Source organism: Rhineura floridana, chromosome 1 (assembly GCF_030035675.1).
Source record: "Rhineura floridana isolate rRhiFlo1 chromosome 1, rRhiFlo1.hap2, whole genome shotgun sequence".
Classification (NCBI taxonomy): Eukaryota; Metazoa; Chordata; class Lepidosauria; order Squamata; family Rhineuridae; genus Rhineura; species Rhineura floridana.
The window spans coordinates 25,709,172-25,724,802 of NC_084480.1; the positions used below are offsets into that span (position 1 = coordinate 25,709,172).

At 43.9% G+C, this 15,631-nt stretch overlaps 1 protein-coding gene across 1 annotated transcript in view; it reads left to right on the forward strand.

Annotated features, from left to right (window-relative positions):
* The window catches only part of SPEF2 (sperm flagellar 2), a 154,019-nt gene that overhangs the window by 31,287 nt on the left and 107,101 nt on the right, over positions 1–15,631 (forward strand). Inside the window, exons 9-10 of the mRNA XM_061608391.1 lie at positions 75–262; positions 4,659–4,827. Of these exons, the coding sequence (XP_061464375.1) occupies positions 75–262; positions 4,659–4,827 (357 nt within the window). The remainder of the gene's footprint in view (positions 1–74; positions 263–4,658; positions 4,828–15,631) is intronic.

Below are 15,631 nucleotides of genomic sequence, written 5' to 3' on the forward strand. Positions count from 1 at the left end.
GAGATTCCGCTGTGCTACCTAAATCAAGGAACTTGACAATCTTTTTCTTTCTTTTTTTGTCCAACTCCTTCCAGGCTCTTGCAAAACAAGAGAAAATTGAGCTTGAGGAACAGGCCTTCAGAGAAAAACAGCTGCATGCAAAACTTGCTGCCGAAAGAGCTGAGGCTCGTTATAAGAAGCATTATTCAATTTGTTGGGAAGTGGTTGAACAAATCATTGACTTGTCAACTAAAATAGGAGAATATCGAACACTGACAAACAAGTAGGTTGTTTTCATCCGTCAGGCCTTTGCTTGTTTTTGCTACAATGGGGAAAGTAAATGTTATATTTATTCCAAAGCTGCAAAAATAGATTTCCCTTCAATAGGAGCCTCCAGACAAAAAAACGGCAAAGCAGCCACAAGCTGCAACAAAGTCCAAGTTCTTACTAATCTAGGGATGGAGAACCTGTGGCGATCCCAGATGTTATTGGACTTCAGGTCCCAGCATCCTTGACCATTGGCCATGCTGCTGTTGGGATTTGGAGTCAAACAAGGTTATATGATTTGTCATTTTAATTTTTTTTAAAGTAGACATTTTTAAAAAGTTTCTATACATTTAATTGTGAAAGAAATCAGTATGTTTGTAATTTTGTCATTTGCCCTTCCTTTGTTACATAATTTAAAAGGAAAGCCATCTGTTTATTTTACTAGTTGCACAGCAATGTCAGTCACATGTGTGTAAATAAAATGATTATGACAATGGCATCAGGTTTCTTGCTGAAGAATTGGATAGATGTGGTTGCTATACAAAATGCAGTTGCATAATTTGAGCATAACTTAAGTTCCAGTGTTACAAGATGATAACTTAATATTGGAATTTGGATTTACTAGAGTTGAAGCTAGGAATAAATTGCTTTTGTACAAGCTGATGATATAATGATGATTATGTTTTACAACAATTCCACTTCTCAAAACCTGTTGACTGTTGAAGGATCTGCAATAGTTAATGCTTACATAAGTTAAATTATCATAGGCATTTAATGAAGCCTAGGACTGCTCTTCTGTATACTGAAAACTATTTCGGAAACTTCTTTTGAGCCCAGCTATTAAATTTAGATAGGCTCAGTCATAAACATGGTGTGTGCTCAGCATTTTATTGCACTTTTTCAGACAGAAGAATTTGTTTCCTATGTACTCCATGCTCTTGCAAAATAGATGTGACAAATTGCTCATTTCATCACTTGCTGATATTGCCATCCAACTTCCTGGGCAAGATCAAATGTCATGCCAGTGGATGCAGCAGGATGTCCTCATCTCCCTCCTGAAGCCCCCTGTGCCCCCCATCTGCTCCAGAGGGTCCCCCAACCATCCAGAGCAGATTTTGGGAGGGAGACCTCTGGAGGAAGGATAGAAAGGCGAAAAGCCTATTTGCAAATGCTGAAGTCCATTGCACAAGCAATTGGATATTTATTTTTATTTATTTAAGCAATTTATACTCTGCCCTTCTTCAAAAAGACCTCGGGGGGGATTGCAACATTTTAAAATACAGAAATCAGCACATAACATCACTACATACAAATCAGTTTGAATATAACCCACTCTGGATAATATTTAGAGCAATGTCCCTTTATATCTACAGAGATGCCCTTGGTATTTCTCTTCCCCCCCAGCATTAATGCAGGGTTATTTTCTAAAAGTGAGACATGCTGAGATACTGTATTTCTAGATACTGTAATCTGGAAACCCTCCATTGTAATCACAGATTTGAGAGGGTCCATAGTGTTCACACAGTGATGAACAAAAGGCTGTGTGAACCTGCTGAAGGACCCTTTACTTTTCCTATAAGTATATCTATGCTACCAACATAATATTTAACTTTTTATGATTTCCCCTAAAAAAAACCTTGCGAGTTGTTGTTTGATAAGAATTCTATTAAGAGTCCCTGCAGTTTCCAGAATAACACTTCCCTGGGTTCCCTCTTGAGAGAGAATGACTGTTAAACCATTTCAGTTCTGTATCATAGGTGCTCCCCCATATATCATCTATTACAGGGCTCAGCCCTAACACTGAAATGAAGGTCCTATATTTCCTCAAGCAAAGTAGCTTATATCTCTCCAAACACACACCAGGAATGGAGGAGGCAGTTCTGTTAACTGCCTTTACATTCTTGCTTCGACATTTCTCTGGACTGAACAAGGCAGTGAGCCGTTGCATGTTTCTATGAGGCCAGGAATGTCCATGTGGCTGGTGGAGATCTTCAAGTTGTGCATTCTTTTATGCACATCAGAAAGGAGGCTGTGTAGAGGCAGCCAGTGTTTGATCAAGAGGACAAAAGTGAATGATGAGGCAATACATTAAGGAAGAGGTCCACACACAGACATGCTTCCTCTGTCCTCAGGAACAAGGGGCTCTGCAGCGCAAACCCCCAGTTATTTCAGTAAGAATTGTTAGAAGTGGCTAAAGAAGACCAGGTCAATTTGCTCATGTGCATATATTCTCTATCAAGACTAGGGATGGAAAGATCTGTCAGTTTCAATTCTCTCTGTTTCTCATTTTTCCAATCTTAAATTCTCCACATTTCTGCAGCAATTTCTGATTTTTTAAAAAATCCTCATGAAAATTCTTTAGCGTTTCAGTTTGAAACACTTTTTGTGGGCAGTTTTGACTAATGTACACATTTTTGCAAGCAATTTCTCATTATACGATGCATTTTGTATGTTATTTTCACTCATATATTCATTTTTATGTACACTTTCACCTAATATATGCATTCTTCTAAACGTTATTTGGTTGGCAAACTGCAATACAAAATTTGAACAAGTGCAGATTTTGAAGAATGGCTTTTTTTGGTTCTCATATTGTTTCAGAAAGTGTGAATTTGATAAATCCAGCTTGAAATGTGAACTGAATCAGAATTTCTCGCCCATCCTTAGGAACCACAGACTTATGGTCTAATGCAAATCTTACCCCCCTTTCTTTCTTTCTTTCTTTCTTTCTTTCTTTCTTTCTTTCTTTCTTTCTTTCTTTCTTTCTTTCTTTCTTTCTTTCTTTCTTTCTTTCTTTCTTTCTTTCTTTCTTTCTTTCTTTCTTTCTTTCTCCTGGCCTTTTGCAACTCCTCCTGTCACGTTCAGTACCTGGGTTTTTATTAAGGTTATCTCCTAATATTGGAAAAACTGCAGGTGACCTGAAGTAGAGGAGATAGTTAGGACTGATATTTGGAACCACTATCAATGTCATAGTACATAAGATTGAGGGCAGCTGAACTGAACAACTGGGCTGAACAGATCAGGAAACAGACAATGATATTCTGCAGAGGGACAACCTGGTGGCTCCCATCAGCAACAAGTTTATTTATTTATTTATTGAATTTTTATACCGCCCCACTAGCATAGCTCTCTGGGCGGTGTACAACAAATATAATGAATACAATAAAATCACATGGAACAATACAAAAAATATAAATGCAAATCCATAATCTAAACTAAAGTTAAGTTGCTAAACTATAGAAACATAGCAGGTGTTGGAGATATGAATGAACCTGGAAGTGTCATGGGATTGATTCTCCTGAATCACCTGACACACATCCCTCCGAAATTCATGAGAATTCTGTTCGGCAGTGTCTGTTTCTTGACATTCCCTCCAGTTTCCTCTTCCTACCAGTGTTCATGGTGGTGCAGGGTACAGGGAAACAGGTATCATTTCTGTTGCCTGATGCTTCCCTGGTCTGCTTTTTAACCAGTCTGTTTCCATGGATAGTAAGGCTTTTCCTTAAAAAGAAAAGTAAATACAAGTAGGGCCTGTCTGAGGAGCATTCCTTGGAGAAGGTGTGTGGTAGTGAGAGAGGCCTGGCAAGAGGCAAGAAACGGAACACAGTGGGTGGTTTTGCAGAGCTACTGGTCTTGCCTGTGAAGAGTTTATCCACATGTGATCCTGCCCCAGGCTGCCTTTTAAGATTTCTTGGTGCATAATGGTTGTTTCTTTACATGATATAAGAGGAGTGGTCACATTCCTAGCCAGAAGAAATTTGATGGCTTGCCTGAATACATAGAACAGTGGATGGGGAGGGGTTTGCCTAAATATGAAGATCACATTTGTTGGTGCAGGTTGCATGTAATGCTAATCCAAACCATGCAAAGTGCGAACATGAGAGCATGCAGGTACAGACAGGAAAAATTGCAGCTGGTTCACTCCTCCTCTGGTATTCCCACTACAGTGCTACCCAGAGCTGAGCTGTGGTTTGGTTTAGCTTTAAATCTGAAGCCAGGTTTATGGTTTGCTTCACTCCAGACAAACCACAAGCTGTACCCATGGTTTGTTTTCAGCCTGCTGAAACTTATGGTTTGGCTGGAGGAGACAAATCATGAGCCTGGGTTCAGATGTAATGCTAAGCCAAATCATGGCCCTGCTCTGGGTAGTGTGGCAACAGGAAAACCAAGGGACAAGGGACAAGGGAAGCAGCTGTGATTTTTCCTGCGAGTACCACCACGCTCACACATCCTCACTTTGGCTTGGCTTAGCAGGTCATGAGAACCACATTGAATCCTTTTCTCTTCAGAGTAGTTCATGTTTTAACTTGTTTCTTTATATTGCATATACAATGTTGCTATTGATCCACATAATTCTTAAAAAGCTTGCTTTAATCGATCTGACCACAGATTTGTTTGCTTGATTTCCACAGCTTAATCCCAGCAAAGCTGGTGCGTGACTGGAAAGAGCTGTTCTTAAAAGGAAAACCAATTTATGAGCAAGCTGAGATCGATCCTTTGCCAACTGACCCATCTCCAGAACAATTAGTAGAACTGGACAAAATGAATTTACTAGATGAAAAAGATTATGATGAATATAAGGTACTCCCAACTGACATGGCCTAGTGGAAGAAACTGCAGCTCACAAAATCATTGCTCACGACTGCCACCTTTTGTCTGTGATGCTGCATAGATTTCATATTATAGTTTATATTAGGTTAAGGCACATTTTTGCATAGTTTAATGTACTTAGTATCTGTTCTGGGATTAGATGATACCTTGAATGGCTGCCATTTTGGAAAGTTGTGCTGTCATTAACCATTTTGCTGTTTGAGCCCCACCCAAAAAATGCAGCAGCATCAATCTGCAGGATCACCACAGTGGTGAAAAGAGAGTACATAGCTGTTATTTCAGCAGAAGCTAAACTGTAGTACATTCCACTGTGTTAGAAAATGTAACATAAAATGAGTCCACAAAATCTTAATGTAAAATAAACACCACGTCTATCACTAAACGAGTAGTCTTGTTTCATACAACACAACTGGTATCTGATAAAAAGGTGGATTAGTTTTTTCTAGTCAGATTCTTGGTATTTTGAGATCAGCTTATTTTATTACCTTTTATATAAAGCAATTCTGAGAAAGAGCTTTTATCATTATCATCTCCATGTAGGAATCTTAAGAACAGAAATTATAACTAAGTACATAATGTCTCTCCCCCTAAAAGCAGACTGTGATTAAATAATTGAACTCTGAATATCTGTCTCTTCTGATACCATTTTTAAAAAATTGTAGCCATTCTCCAAATGTCACTATTATCAATTTGGCTCCCTTTGCGGATAAAAGAATATTTCTGCTGGGTTTGGATCTTTCCTACCAGCCTATTTGAATCTGTGCAGTACTGTCTTTGCAAATAGTCTCTCTGTGTTGTGTTTTCTTTTTTAATCTTGTTTAGGAAACTAATACCACATTTATATGTCCTCTTTGTACCCACATCCTGAACCAAATTGGTACATTTTATTTTGCACTAAGTAGTAAGTCTTTATTAGGAGTTGGTGTGGTGGATGCCTCAACCAAAAGCAATTTAGTTCTTTTTTTGTTTAGGTTTTAACATCTGTAAGTGAAAGCTGTTGTTCATGCTAGGTGATATAGTTGAACAAGGATTTCCTTGGAAGGACAAAGGCTATTCTGTTCCCTTAACATTTACCCCACAGTAGTGTTGGCTGTTATTAAAGTGTCCCAGAGAAATCAATGGGTCCATTCCCATTATCTTCAATGGCTTTGGGTTGCAGATTGAAGATCAGCCCATATGTTACCAGTGTGCCATGGCCATAAAATCATAGAGTTGGCCTTCTGGCCATATACAGACCAATCTCCTGCTTGATGCAGGAAGTCCAGAGTTAGAGCATCCCTAATAATCTCTTCTTGATGATCTCCAGTGAGGGAGAGCCAACCACCTCTGTAGTGAATTGGTTCCATTGTCAAACTCCTCTTACTGTTAAAGAAGTTTCTTCTAATGTTCCTTCAGGCAGGGATGTGGAACCTGTGGCCCTTCCAATGTCATTGGACTACAGCTACCATCTTCCCTGGTTATTGGCCATAGTGGCTGGGGCTGATGGAAGTTGGAATCCATAACATCTAGAGGGCCCCGGTGTTCCCTATCCTTGCCTTAAGGTATGCACACAGATGTCTATTGCTTACTTGGGGTAATAGTCTAATACAAAACAAATTCCCTGAAGTTATTATCCTTTTTGAAATTAAACATAAAAAGACTGAGCTTTCCCTACCCTTTCAGTATAGATATAGTTTTGCTATATCGTTTTAAACAACTATTACTGTAAATGGGGAAGGGTCATAGCTCTTTGGAAGAGCACATGCATACCAAAGGTTCTAGATTCAGTGTTTTGGCATCTCATCAGAGCTGGGAAAGACTCATGTCTGAAGCCCCAAAGAGCTGCCGCCCACTCAGTGCAGATAGTACTGAGCTACACGGACCAACAAATGGACTCTGTATTAGACAGCTTCCTATGGTTCTTTGTGCTGCACAACACAGAATGCATTCATAGCCCTTATCAAAAAAGAGGGTTCTGCTAAAATATAAGTGTGGGTTTGTGCCATGTATGACCCTTCATGGCGCAGAGTGGTAAGCGGCGGTAACGCAGCCGAAGCTCTGCTCACGGCCGGAGTTCAATTCCAACAGAAGGAGGAAGTCAAATCTCCAGTAAAAGGGGTTGAGGTCCACTCAGCCTTCCATCCATCCGTGGTCGGTAAAATGAGTACCCGGCATATGCTGGGGGGTAAAGAAAGGCCGGGGAAGGAACTGGCAATCCCACCCTATATATATGGTCTGCCTTGTAAACGTCGCAAGACGTCACCCTAAGAGTCGGAAACGACTAGCACTATAAGTGCAGGGACACCTTTACCTTTACCTTTTTTGCCATGTATAATCTTGATACCACAGATTATATGCTTAAAAATAGAGTTGTGGAGTCAAATTTGAGAGCTGAGAGTCAAATTTCAATGACCAACCCTGAAGAGAAAAGGCTGCCAGAGACACCTAATTGATCTGCATATATATATAAGCCCCTTATGCTTAGCCAGGCTAGGGATCCATTTAATCTACAGCTCAGGATAGCATGTTGGACACAAGCCAGTTGTAATCACAAACACACCTCTGTCTTTTTATCACCTCCTTTACCTAATTGCCCTTGAACTAGGGATACTGTATATCAGGGATGGGGAGCCTTGACTCTCCAGATGTTGGTGGACTACAGCTCCCACCATCCCTGTCTGTTGGCCATGCTTGTTGAGACTGACAGGAGCTGGAGTCCAACAACATCTGGAGGGCCATAGGTTCCCCATTCCTTCTGTAGATCAGCCTTGGGGCTATTGTGCCATTTATGGCAGCTCTGCTATCCTTTCTGTTGATTGTATTTCCACTGTAGGTGTGCTTGTTCCAGTGTAGGCTGGTCCATTAGGACAAATGGGGCACCACCACACCAAGGTCAGTCTGCCCCTAGCCACTCCCCTTCCTCCTTACTTACAACCAGTCTAGGGCATGACACTGGCTGTCAGCTTTCTCCTCCTCAGTCTAGTGATTGTTTTTATAGAACTCAGCAGAAAGCAGCATGGGAACAAAACCTGAATTAGTTGGCTCTGCTTCTCATTCACTCTGGCTTCACCTACTGTTGGGCTCCCTGCCTTTCAGCTCACCAGGCTTAGTGGGGACCAGCCACCATTGGTTTGTTCCATTTTTGGATGGCTGCTCTGAATGGAAGCACCTCTGTTTTTAGAATCTTTGGTACGAATCATTCAGCACCCTTGAGGCATGCAAACCCCACACTGTCTCATTGCATCTTCATATGGCAGTTGCAAGTAGGTAAGGACTGTTCACCAGATGTAGAGTTTCCTGAAAGAGTGATATGGAGATGCGATGGGAAAAAACATTCCACACTGTAGCATATTTCATTTCTGAAGTACTGGTTCCCACACTTGCAGCAGTGTAAAGCAAGAACTAGGAGCATTGGTGGGGTCTTGTGAAAACACACCCCGCAAAATCATGCTCCTTTCTGGTCAAGAGGAGTTGTTCCAACATCAGCCTCTCTTTCCGGTAGCTCTTCTTCTCCTTGCCTAGTCCAAGCTGAGGAAATATGTGGTGAGTTCATATGCTTAAAATCTTGAATTGCTTTGAGAAAGTAAGTGCCATCCTCAGGCGATGATAAGTCAAGTTTCATATTTGATGTGTGCAGAAGAAACCACAGACTAGTACAATATGGATATGATAATAGCCTGGTTTGGAAGATGGCCATTACAGCCAAACCAGTAAACTATGATTTAATGCTAGTTGAGAGTGCTTCTCAACCCACTGCTCCTCCTTCCCCGCTTTCCGTTGCGTACCAGCTTTGATACAAAGATCCTGGCTTATGTTCACCCAAGGTCCCCCATTACATCCAAACCTGGGAACTCTGGCTTCACATAGGTTGACGGCCAGGAAAATCAGCCAGGATGTCAACTTGGTTTGTTAACTGACATTATTATAGAGTTCCCCAGTTTAGATGTCTCCTCACTTAATACAAGCCAAGATCTGCCAAAATCAGCATACAGTGAGAGGGAGGAGAGGGAGGGCACGAAGAGGAGTTCTCAGTCCCATGCTCATTCATGATTTATGGAGCCCTGAACCATTGCCTGAATTAGGCCAATCAGCCAGTCACATCTAATGTTTCTGATCCTCCAAACCAGAATTTGGAGGAAAGGGAAAAGCCTGTCTTGTCCTACCCCTGCTCATAGGAACATAGGAAGCTGCCTTACACCGAGTCAGACCATTGCTCCATCTAGCTCAGTATTGTTCATATTGGCTGGCAGTAGCTCTTCAGGTTTTTAGACTGGGTTGTTTCCTAGCTCTAGAGATGCTGGGGATTGAATTGGGGACCTTCTGCATGCTCTCCCACTAACCTATAGTCCTTCATCATGCACTCGGAGTCAATTAGTTACTTGTTTAAGAAAACTTTAGTTTGTCTTTATACTTGAATCAGCAAACTATGATTAGCACTTGCCTATCAAATCATTATTAGAAACTACTGTTTGAAGTTGGTTCCCAAACCTGGCTTGGAAGGAAAACACTAAACTATGGTTGGCTGTTTTAGGCATAGGTGCAAACTATGGCTTTCCTGAGTCAGAAAGTGACTGACTGAGAATGAACACAAGCGCAAGGCTTGTTTTGGATCTTCCAAACCTTGGTTTGGAGGATCAGAAACCTTATGTATGGACTGGCTAGGCATGAAAACCCAAAGTGGGTATCTTTTGGCCATTCCTCAAAGGGGTCTACAAATACAAATTAGTGCAATACCCTGTCTAAAGGAATTGGGTAAAAATGAGATACTGACTTTATATTTCTTTGAAATATTACCCCCCTCTTAACAGAAGGGTGTGGTCCCCATGTATATTGCAACTTCGTGGACGTTGTTCCATACAGCAAGCCACTGTGCTGATTCCAACCATCCACAGTTTATGACATTAACAGGATCCCTGGTGATCTGCTTCACAAGAGTCTCTTTCCCCATGGAGCAGTTTCCCTGCAGTTATATTCAAAACAGCCACTGCTGTGCTGTCGGCACATGTGAATCAGATTGATTTTGCTATTCAGAGATAATAGTATTTTAGGCTAAAGACTGATCCAAATTTCAGACAAGACTAATAGAATTTTTGTCAATTTCTATCAGATAAAATGACATCATTGTAAAAAAACTCAGTTGAAAAAAAGGTGGAAAACATTATGAACTAAAAGCCCAAGTTACTCCTAATCTTTTTTTCCAACTCTTTTTGTGGCAACACTAATTTGAGGTTGCTGAACATATTTAATTAGATTATTTCTTGGTTGTAGCTTTAACACAGGTAAAATGTGTGGCCTGTATAAACAAGTTTACATTTCTAGCAGTATGAAACACAGTCCCTCCTTTGAGAGACATTTTGACAGTTCAGTGCAATAAAGTTGTCTTATATCTGACAGACTGCTGTAGAATCCATGGGGGTCTGCAGTGCCCTACGGATTCAAAGTAGGCCAGAGTTTGTTGAGCCAGAAAACAGCCCAGGGGAGCATAAAAGAATTGTTCCATTGCCTACTGCTTTGAGACTGAAGCAATGTCTCAAGGGTAGTTCCCCCAGCCCTAAAGCTATTTTTCCTTTTTGTGATATGGGATACTCTCCTCCTACGGTCTGATGTATTCAAGGGTAGCAGAAGGATGTGAACATATGTCTTGAGGTTATGGTAGACAGCCTACCTTCCTTGTCTTTTTTTAATTTCCAGGTATGTTAGTCTGTTGCAGAAAATATGTATCTAACAAATTTATTATGGTATAACCTTTCACAGCAGAGATGGCCAACGTGCCCTCCAGATGTTGTCAGGCTCCAACTTTCATCTGCCTAGGCATCATGACCTGTGGTCAAGGATGATGGGATATGTAGTCCAAAAACATAAGAAGGGCACTACAATGACTACTCCTGGACTGGACTCTACTTCATTAAATGCATGAAATACTATTTTATTTATTTATTTATTTATTATTTCAATTTATATACCGCCCTTAGCGAAATAGCTCTCAGGGCGGTGAACAAACAAAATAAAATACAATATATCATAATAAAAATACAAAAACATATACAGACAAACAACGAAAAGCACAGCAAAAACAAAATAAATACTACAAAAATTAAAATACAGATTAAAAGATTTAAAAAGTTAAGAAGATTAAAATGCCTGGGAGCATAAAAAGGTCTTTACCTGGTGCTGAAAAGATGGAAGTGTAGGCGCCAGGCATACCTCTTCGGGGAGGCTGTTCCACAACTCGGGCCACCACAGAAAAGGCCCTAGATCTCGTAACCACCCTCTGGGCTTCCCGATGGGTTGGTACCCGGAGGACGGCCTTAGATTCTAAACGAAGTGAACGGGTAGGTTCATAGCGAGAGAGGCGTTCCACAAGGTATTGAGGTCCCACGCCGTGTAAGGCTTTATAGGTCAAAACCAGCACCTTGAATCTCGCCCGGAAGCAAATAGGAAGCCAGTGCAGACGCGCCAGGACAGGTGTTATATGCGAAGACCGACTGGTCCTCGTCAATAATCTGGCAGCTGCGTTCTGCACCAGCTGAAGCTTCCGAACTGTCTTCAAGGGCAGCCCTACGTAGAGCGCATTACAGTAATCCAATCTTGAAGTTACCAGAGCGTGGACAACTGAGGCGAGGTCGTCCCTGTCCAGATAGGGGCGTAGTTGGGCTACCAGACGAAGATGGTAAAACGCATTCCATGCCACCGAGGCCACTTGGGCCTCGAGAGACAAGGAAGAGTCGAGAAGAACCCCCAAACTACGTACCTGTTCTTTCAGGGGGAGTGTAACCCCATCCAGAACAGGGTAAGCATCCACCATCTGAGCAGGGAAGGCGTTCACCAACAATGTCTCGGTCTTGTCTGGATTGAGTCTCAGTTTATTAGCTCTCATCCAGTCCATTATTGCGGTCAGGCAACGGTTCAGCACATCAACAGACTCACCTGAGGAAGATGAAAAGGAGAAATAGAGCTGCGTGTCATCAGCGTACTGATGGCAACGCACTCCAAAACTCCTGATGACCGCACCCAGCGGCTGCATGTAGATGTTGAAAAGCATGGGGGACAAGACCGATCCCTGGGGGACTCCACAATGGAGAGTCCATGGTGTCGAGTGATGTTTCCCAAGCACTACCTTCTGGTGACGATCCGCGAAGTAGGAGCGGAACCACTGCCAAGCAGTGCCCCCGACACCCAACTCCGCGAGTCTCCCCAGAAGGATACCATGGTCAATGGTATCAAACGCCGCTGAGAGATCAAGGAGAATCAACAGAGTCACACTCCCCCTGTCCCTCTCCCGACAAAAGTCATCATATAGGGCGACCAAGGCTGTTTCGGTGCCAAAACCGGGCCTGAAACCGGATTGAAACGGATCTAGATAATCGGTTTCATCCAAGAGCGCCTGGAGTTGGCTGGCAACCACCCGCTCCAAAACCTTGCCCAAAAAAGGGACATTCGCCACCGGTCTATAGTTATTCAGATTATCTGGGTCCAAGGAGGGTTTCTTTAAAAGAGGTCTCACTACTGCCTCCTTGAGGCTACCAGGTTCTACTCCCTCCCTCAAGGAGGCGTTAACCAACCGGTCGTCCCAGCCCTGCTAGCTTTCACTAGCCAAGATGGGCAAGGATCCAGAACAGACGTGGTTGCCCGAACCATTCCAAGCACCTTGTCCACTTCCTCGAGCTGCACCAACTGAAACTCATCCAATAAAGAAGGACAAGGCCATGCTCCGGACACTTCAATGGATTCATCTGTCACAACATCAGAGTCAAGGTCCCTGCGGATACATGCGATCTTATCTTGAAAGTGTCCAGCAATTTCGTTGCAGCGGGTCTCAGATGTTTCCATAGTATCGTGGGGGCCAGAGTGTAAGAGCCCTCGCACGACTTTAAAAAGCTTCGCTGGGCGGCATAAAGATGATCTAATAGAGGCAGCAAAATAGAGCTTCTTTGCTGTCCTTACCGCTTTTGTATACAACTTATTGGTGGCACTTACCAAAGCATAGTTGTATGCACTGGGAGTTTTCCTCCATCTGCACTCCAGCCTCCTCCTCTCTTGTTTCATCGCTCTCAGCTCCGGAGTATACCATGGAGCAGTATGAGCTCTACACCGGAGGGGGCGCGCGGGAGCGATCATGTCAATAGCCCGGGTCATTTCCGTATTCCACAGTGCGACCAGGGCCTCGACAGGAGCACCGGTCCTATCAGCCGGAAAATCTCCCAGAGCCCTCTGAAAACCTACGGGATCCATCCGGCTCCAGGAGCGGATCAACTTAATAGATCCTCCACCTTTGCAGAGGGAAAGAGCCGCTGTGAGTCTAAATCTCAACAAGCGGTGATCTGTCCATGACAATGGGGTAGATGAAAAACACCCCACCACCAGATCACCATCTCCATGTCCAGTGGCGAAGATCAGATCAAGAGTATGTCCCGACACATGCGTTGGGCCAGTAGAAAATTAAGACAGCCCCATTGTTGTCATGGAGGCAATGAAGTCCTGAGCTGCGCCAGATAAGACTGCCTCGGCATGGACGTTGAAATCCCCCAGTACCAAAAGTCTAGGGGATCTCAACAGCACCTCCGAGACTATCTCTGTCAGCTCAGCTAAGGAAGCTGTTGGGCAGCAAGGTGGACGGTACACCAACAGTATTCCTAGTCTGTCTCCCTGGCCCAATACAAGGTGGAGACATTCCAGACCAGTTGCTGTCTGGACAGGGTGCTTGGTGAGAGGAAAAGAACTCCTATAGACCACGGCGACCCCCCCTCCCCGGCCCTCAGATCTACCACAGTGCTGAACCAAATACCCGGGTGGACAAAGCTGGGAAAGAGCAACTCCTCCCTGATCAGCCACCCAGGTCTCGGTTATACATGCCAGGTCGGAACCCTCCTCCAGGATTAAATCATGGACAAGTGAGGATTTATTATGTACCGACCTGGCATTCAAAAGCAGCACTTGGAGATCCGAGAGCTGGCTGATAGGACAACCAGCAATCCTGTGGATATGAGGAGAACCGGAACAAGGCACAGACGCAATTTGTCTGGGACGAGTTCCCCTTACCTGGCCTGTTCTCCTCCTAACACCATACCTCCCATTACCCGTCACTACGTTAATTGGGGCCCCCGAAAGCCCCCCCACGAAGGATGGAATCTTTTCTCCCAGGCACATGTTAAAAATACACAAATCCACACAGACAAGCAAACATACAAAACATTCACCCCACATTTAACCCACACACACACCCCAACAAACAACATTAAAAATTAGTTAATCCTCTTCAAGCAGCGATGGCAGTCTCGAGCCCCCCATCCAAAAGCAAACCACAGTAACGGCACCAGGACAGCAGCACAGCACCAAGCAGTAACAGCAGCACCCACACGCGAACAAAAAGCGGCGAAGGTAGCAAAGATGTAAGCCGCAATGGTAGTGTCCTGGGCAGCGGCACGGCCGTCAGCGATAATAAAAACGCCTGCAACCCGCGGCGGCGATGGCGGCGACAAAAGGCCGCAGCGACGAAGTCCACCGGCAGCAGCACGGCCCCCCCGGCGATGACAATGCCCCGCGTGCAAGCGGGCGGCGGCAGCAATGGCAGCAGGACGGGTCACAGCGGAGTCCCCAGCAGCGACACGCCACTCAGCAACAGCGACAACATCCGCATGCAAGCTGGCCGACAGCGGCAGCGTGGGCCGCGGCGACAGAGTCCCCAGCAGCGACATGCCCCCTAGCAGCAGCGACAGCGTACAAGCGGGCAGACAACAGCAATGACGGCGCGGGCCGCGGCAACGGAGTCCTCAGCGGCGGCGCGCCCCCCGGCAACGACGACAACGCCCGCACGCAAGCGGGCCGGCGATGACAACGACGGTGGCACAACGATGGCGGGCGGGCGAACAGGCAGCAGCAACGGCGGCAACGCAACACCGCTGGCAGCAGGGCCCAAACAGGCCGCAACAATGCACACACACACACAACAGCAGCGGCGAAGGCCGAAACGACGTTGAATTGCTTTGGAATAATTACAGTTGCTGAGTGTCCAGCTGCCTGTAGCTTTCCCTCAGTGCTCACTAGCAGCAATTGTTCTTTCAAACGGTGGCAGCTGCTGTTAATTCAAGTGAGGGGGAGATTCCCAGTCTGTTACATGCATTCCTGGTAAGCACCATTCTTATTTCTATTTTAAGTTGAGATATAGATATATATCATAGAATAGTAGAGTTGGAAGGAGCCTATAAGGCCATTTAGTCCAACTCCCTTCTAAATGCAGGAATCCAACTTAAAGCATATCTGACAGGTGGCTGTCCAGCTGCCTCTTACTTCCTTAGGTAATTGCCATACCACTCTAACGGTTAGGAAGTTTTCCTGATGTTCATTCAAAACCTGGCTTCCTCTAACTTGTGTGTGTGTGTGTACACATCTGGGTGCAGAAAGGAAAAAAAATGTAAGCAGTAAGGTCAGAGGAGAAAGGAAATATGTATTTTTTTGTATTTTGTTTCTTCTGATGCCACAGCTTGCATTTCCCCCCATGCTATACCCATGTGAATATACCTGCCAATTTAGGATTACACTGTGTGCATATGGTGGACTTTTATTTTATTTCATTCTGTTTACGTTCACCTCCTGAAATGTGGTGTTGGATTGAGAAGCCATTTGCTTTCCTATTTTTGTTGAAATCTAAAATGGTACTTTTATTTTCCTGAACTGAATCTTCATCTCTTGAGATGATGGGAAAGGTAATTTCATATTCTCCATCTAGTACGACTGAGCAAATGTATTTCATCCTTCAAAAAAAGTTGCAGTGAACTTGAATTGTTAGTCAATCATT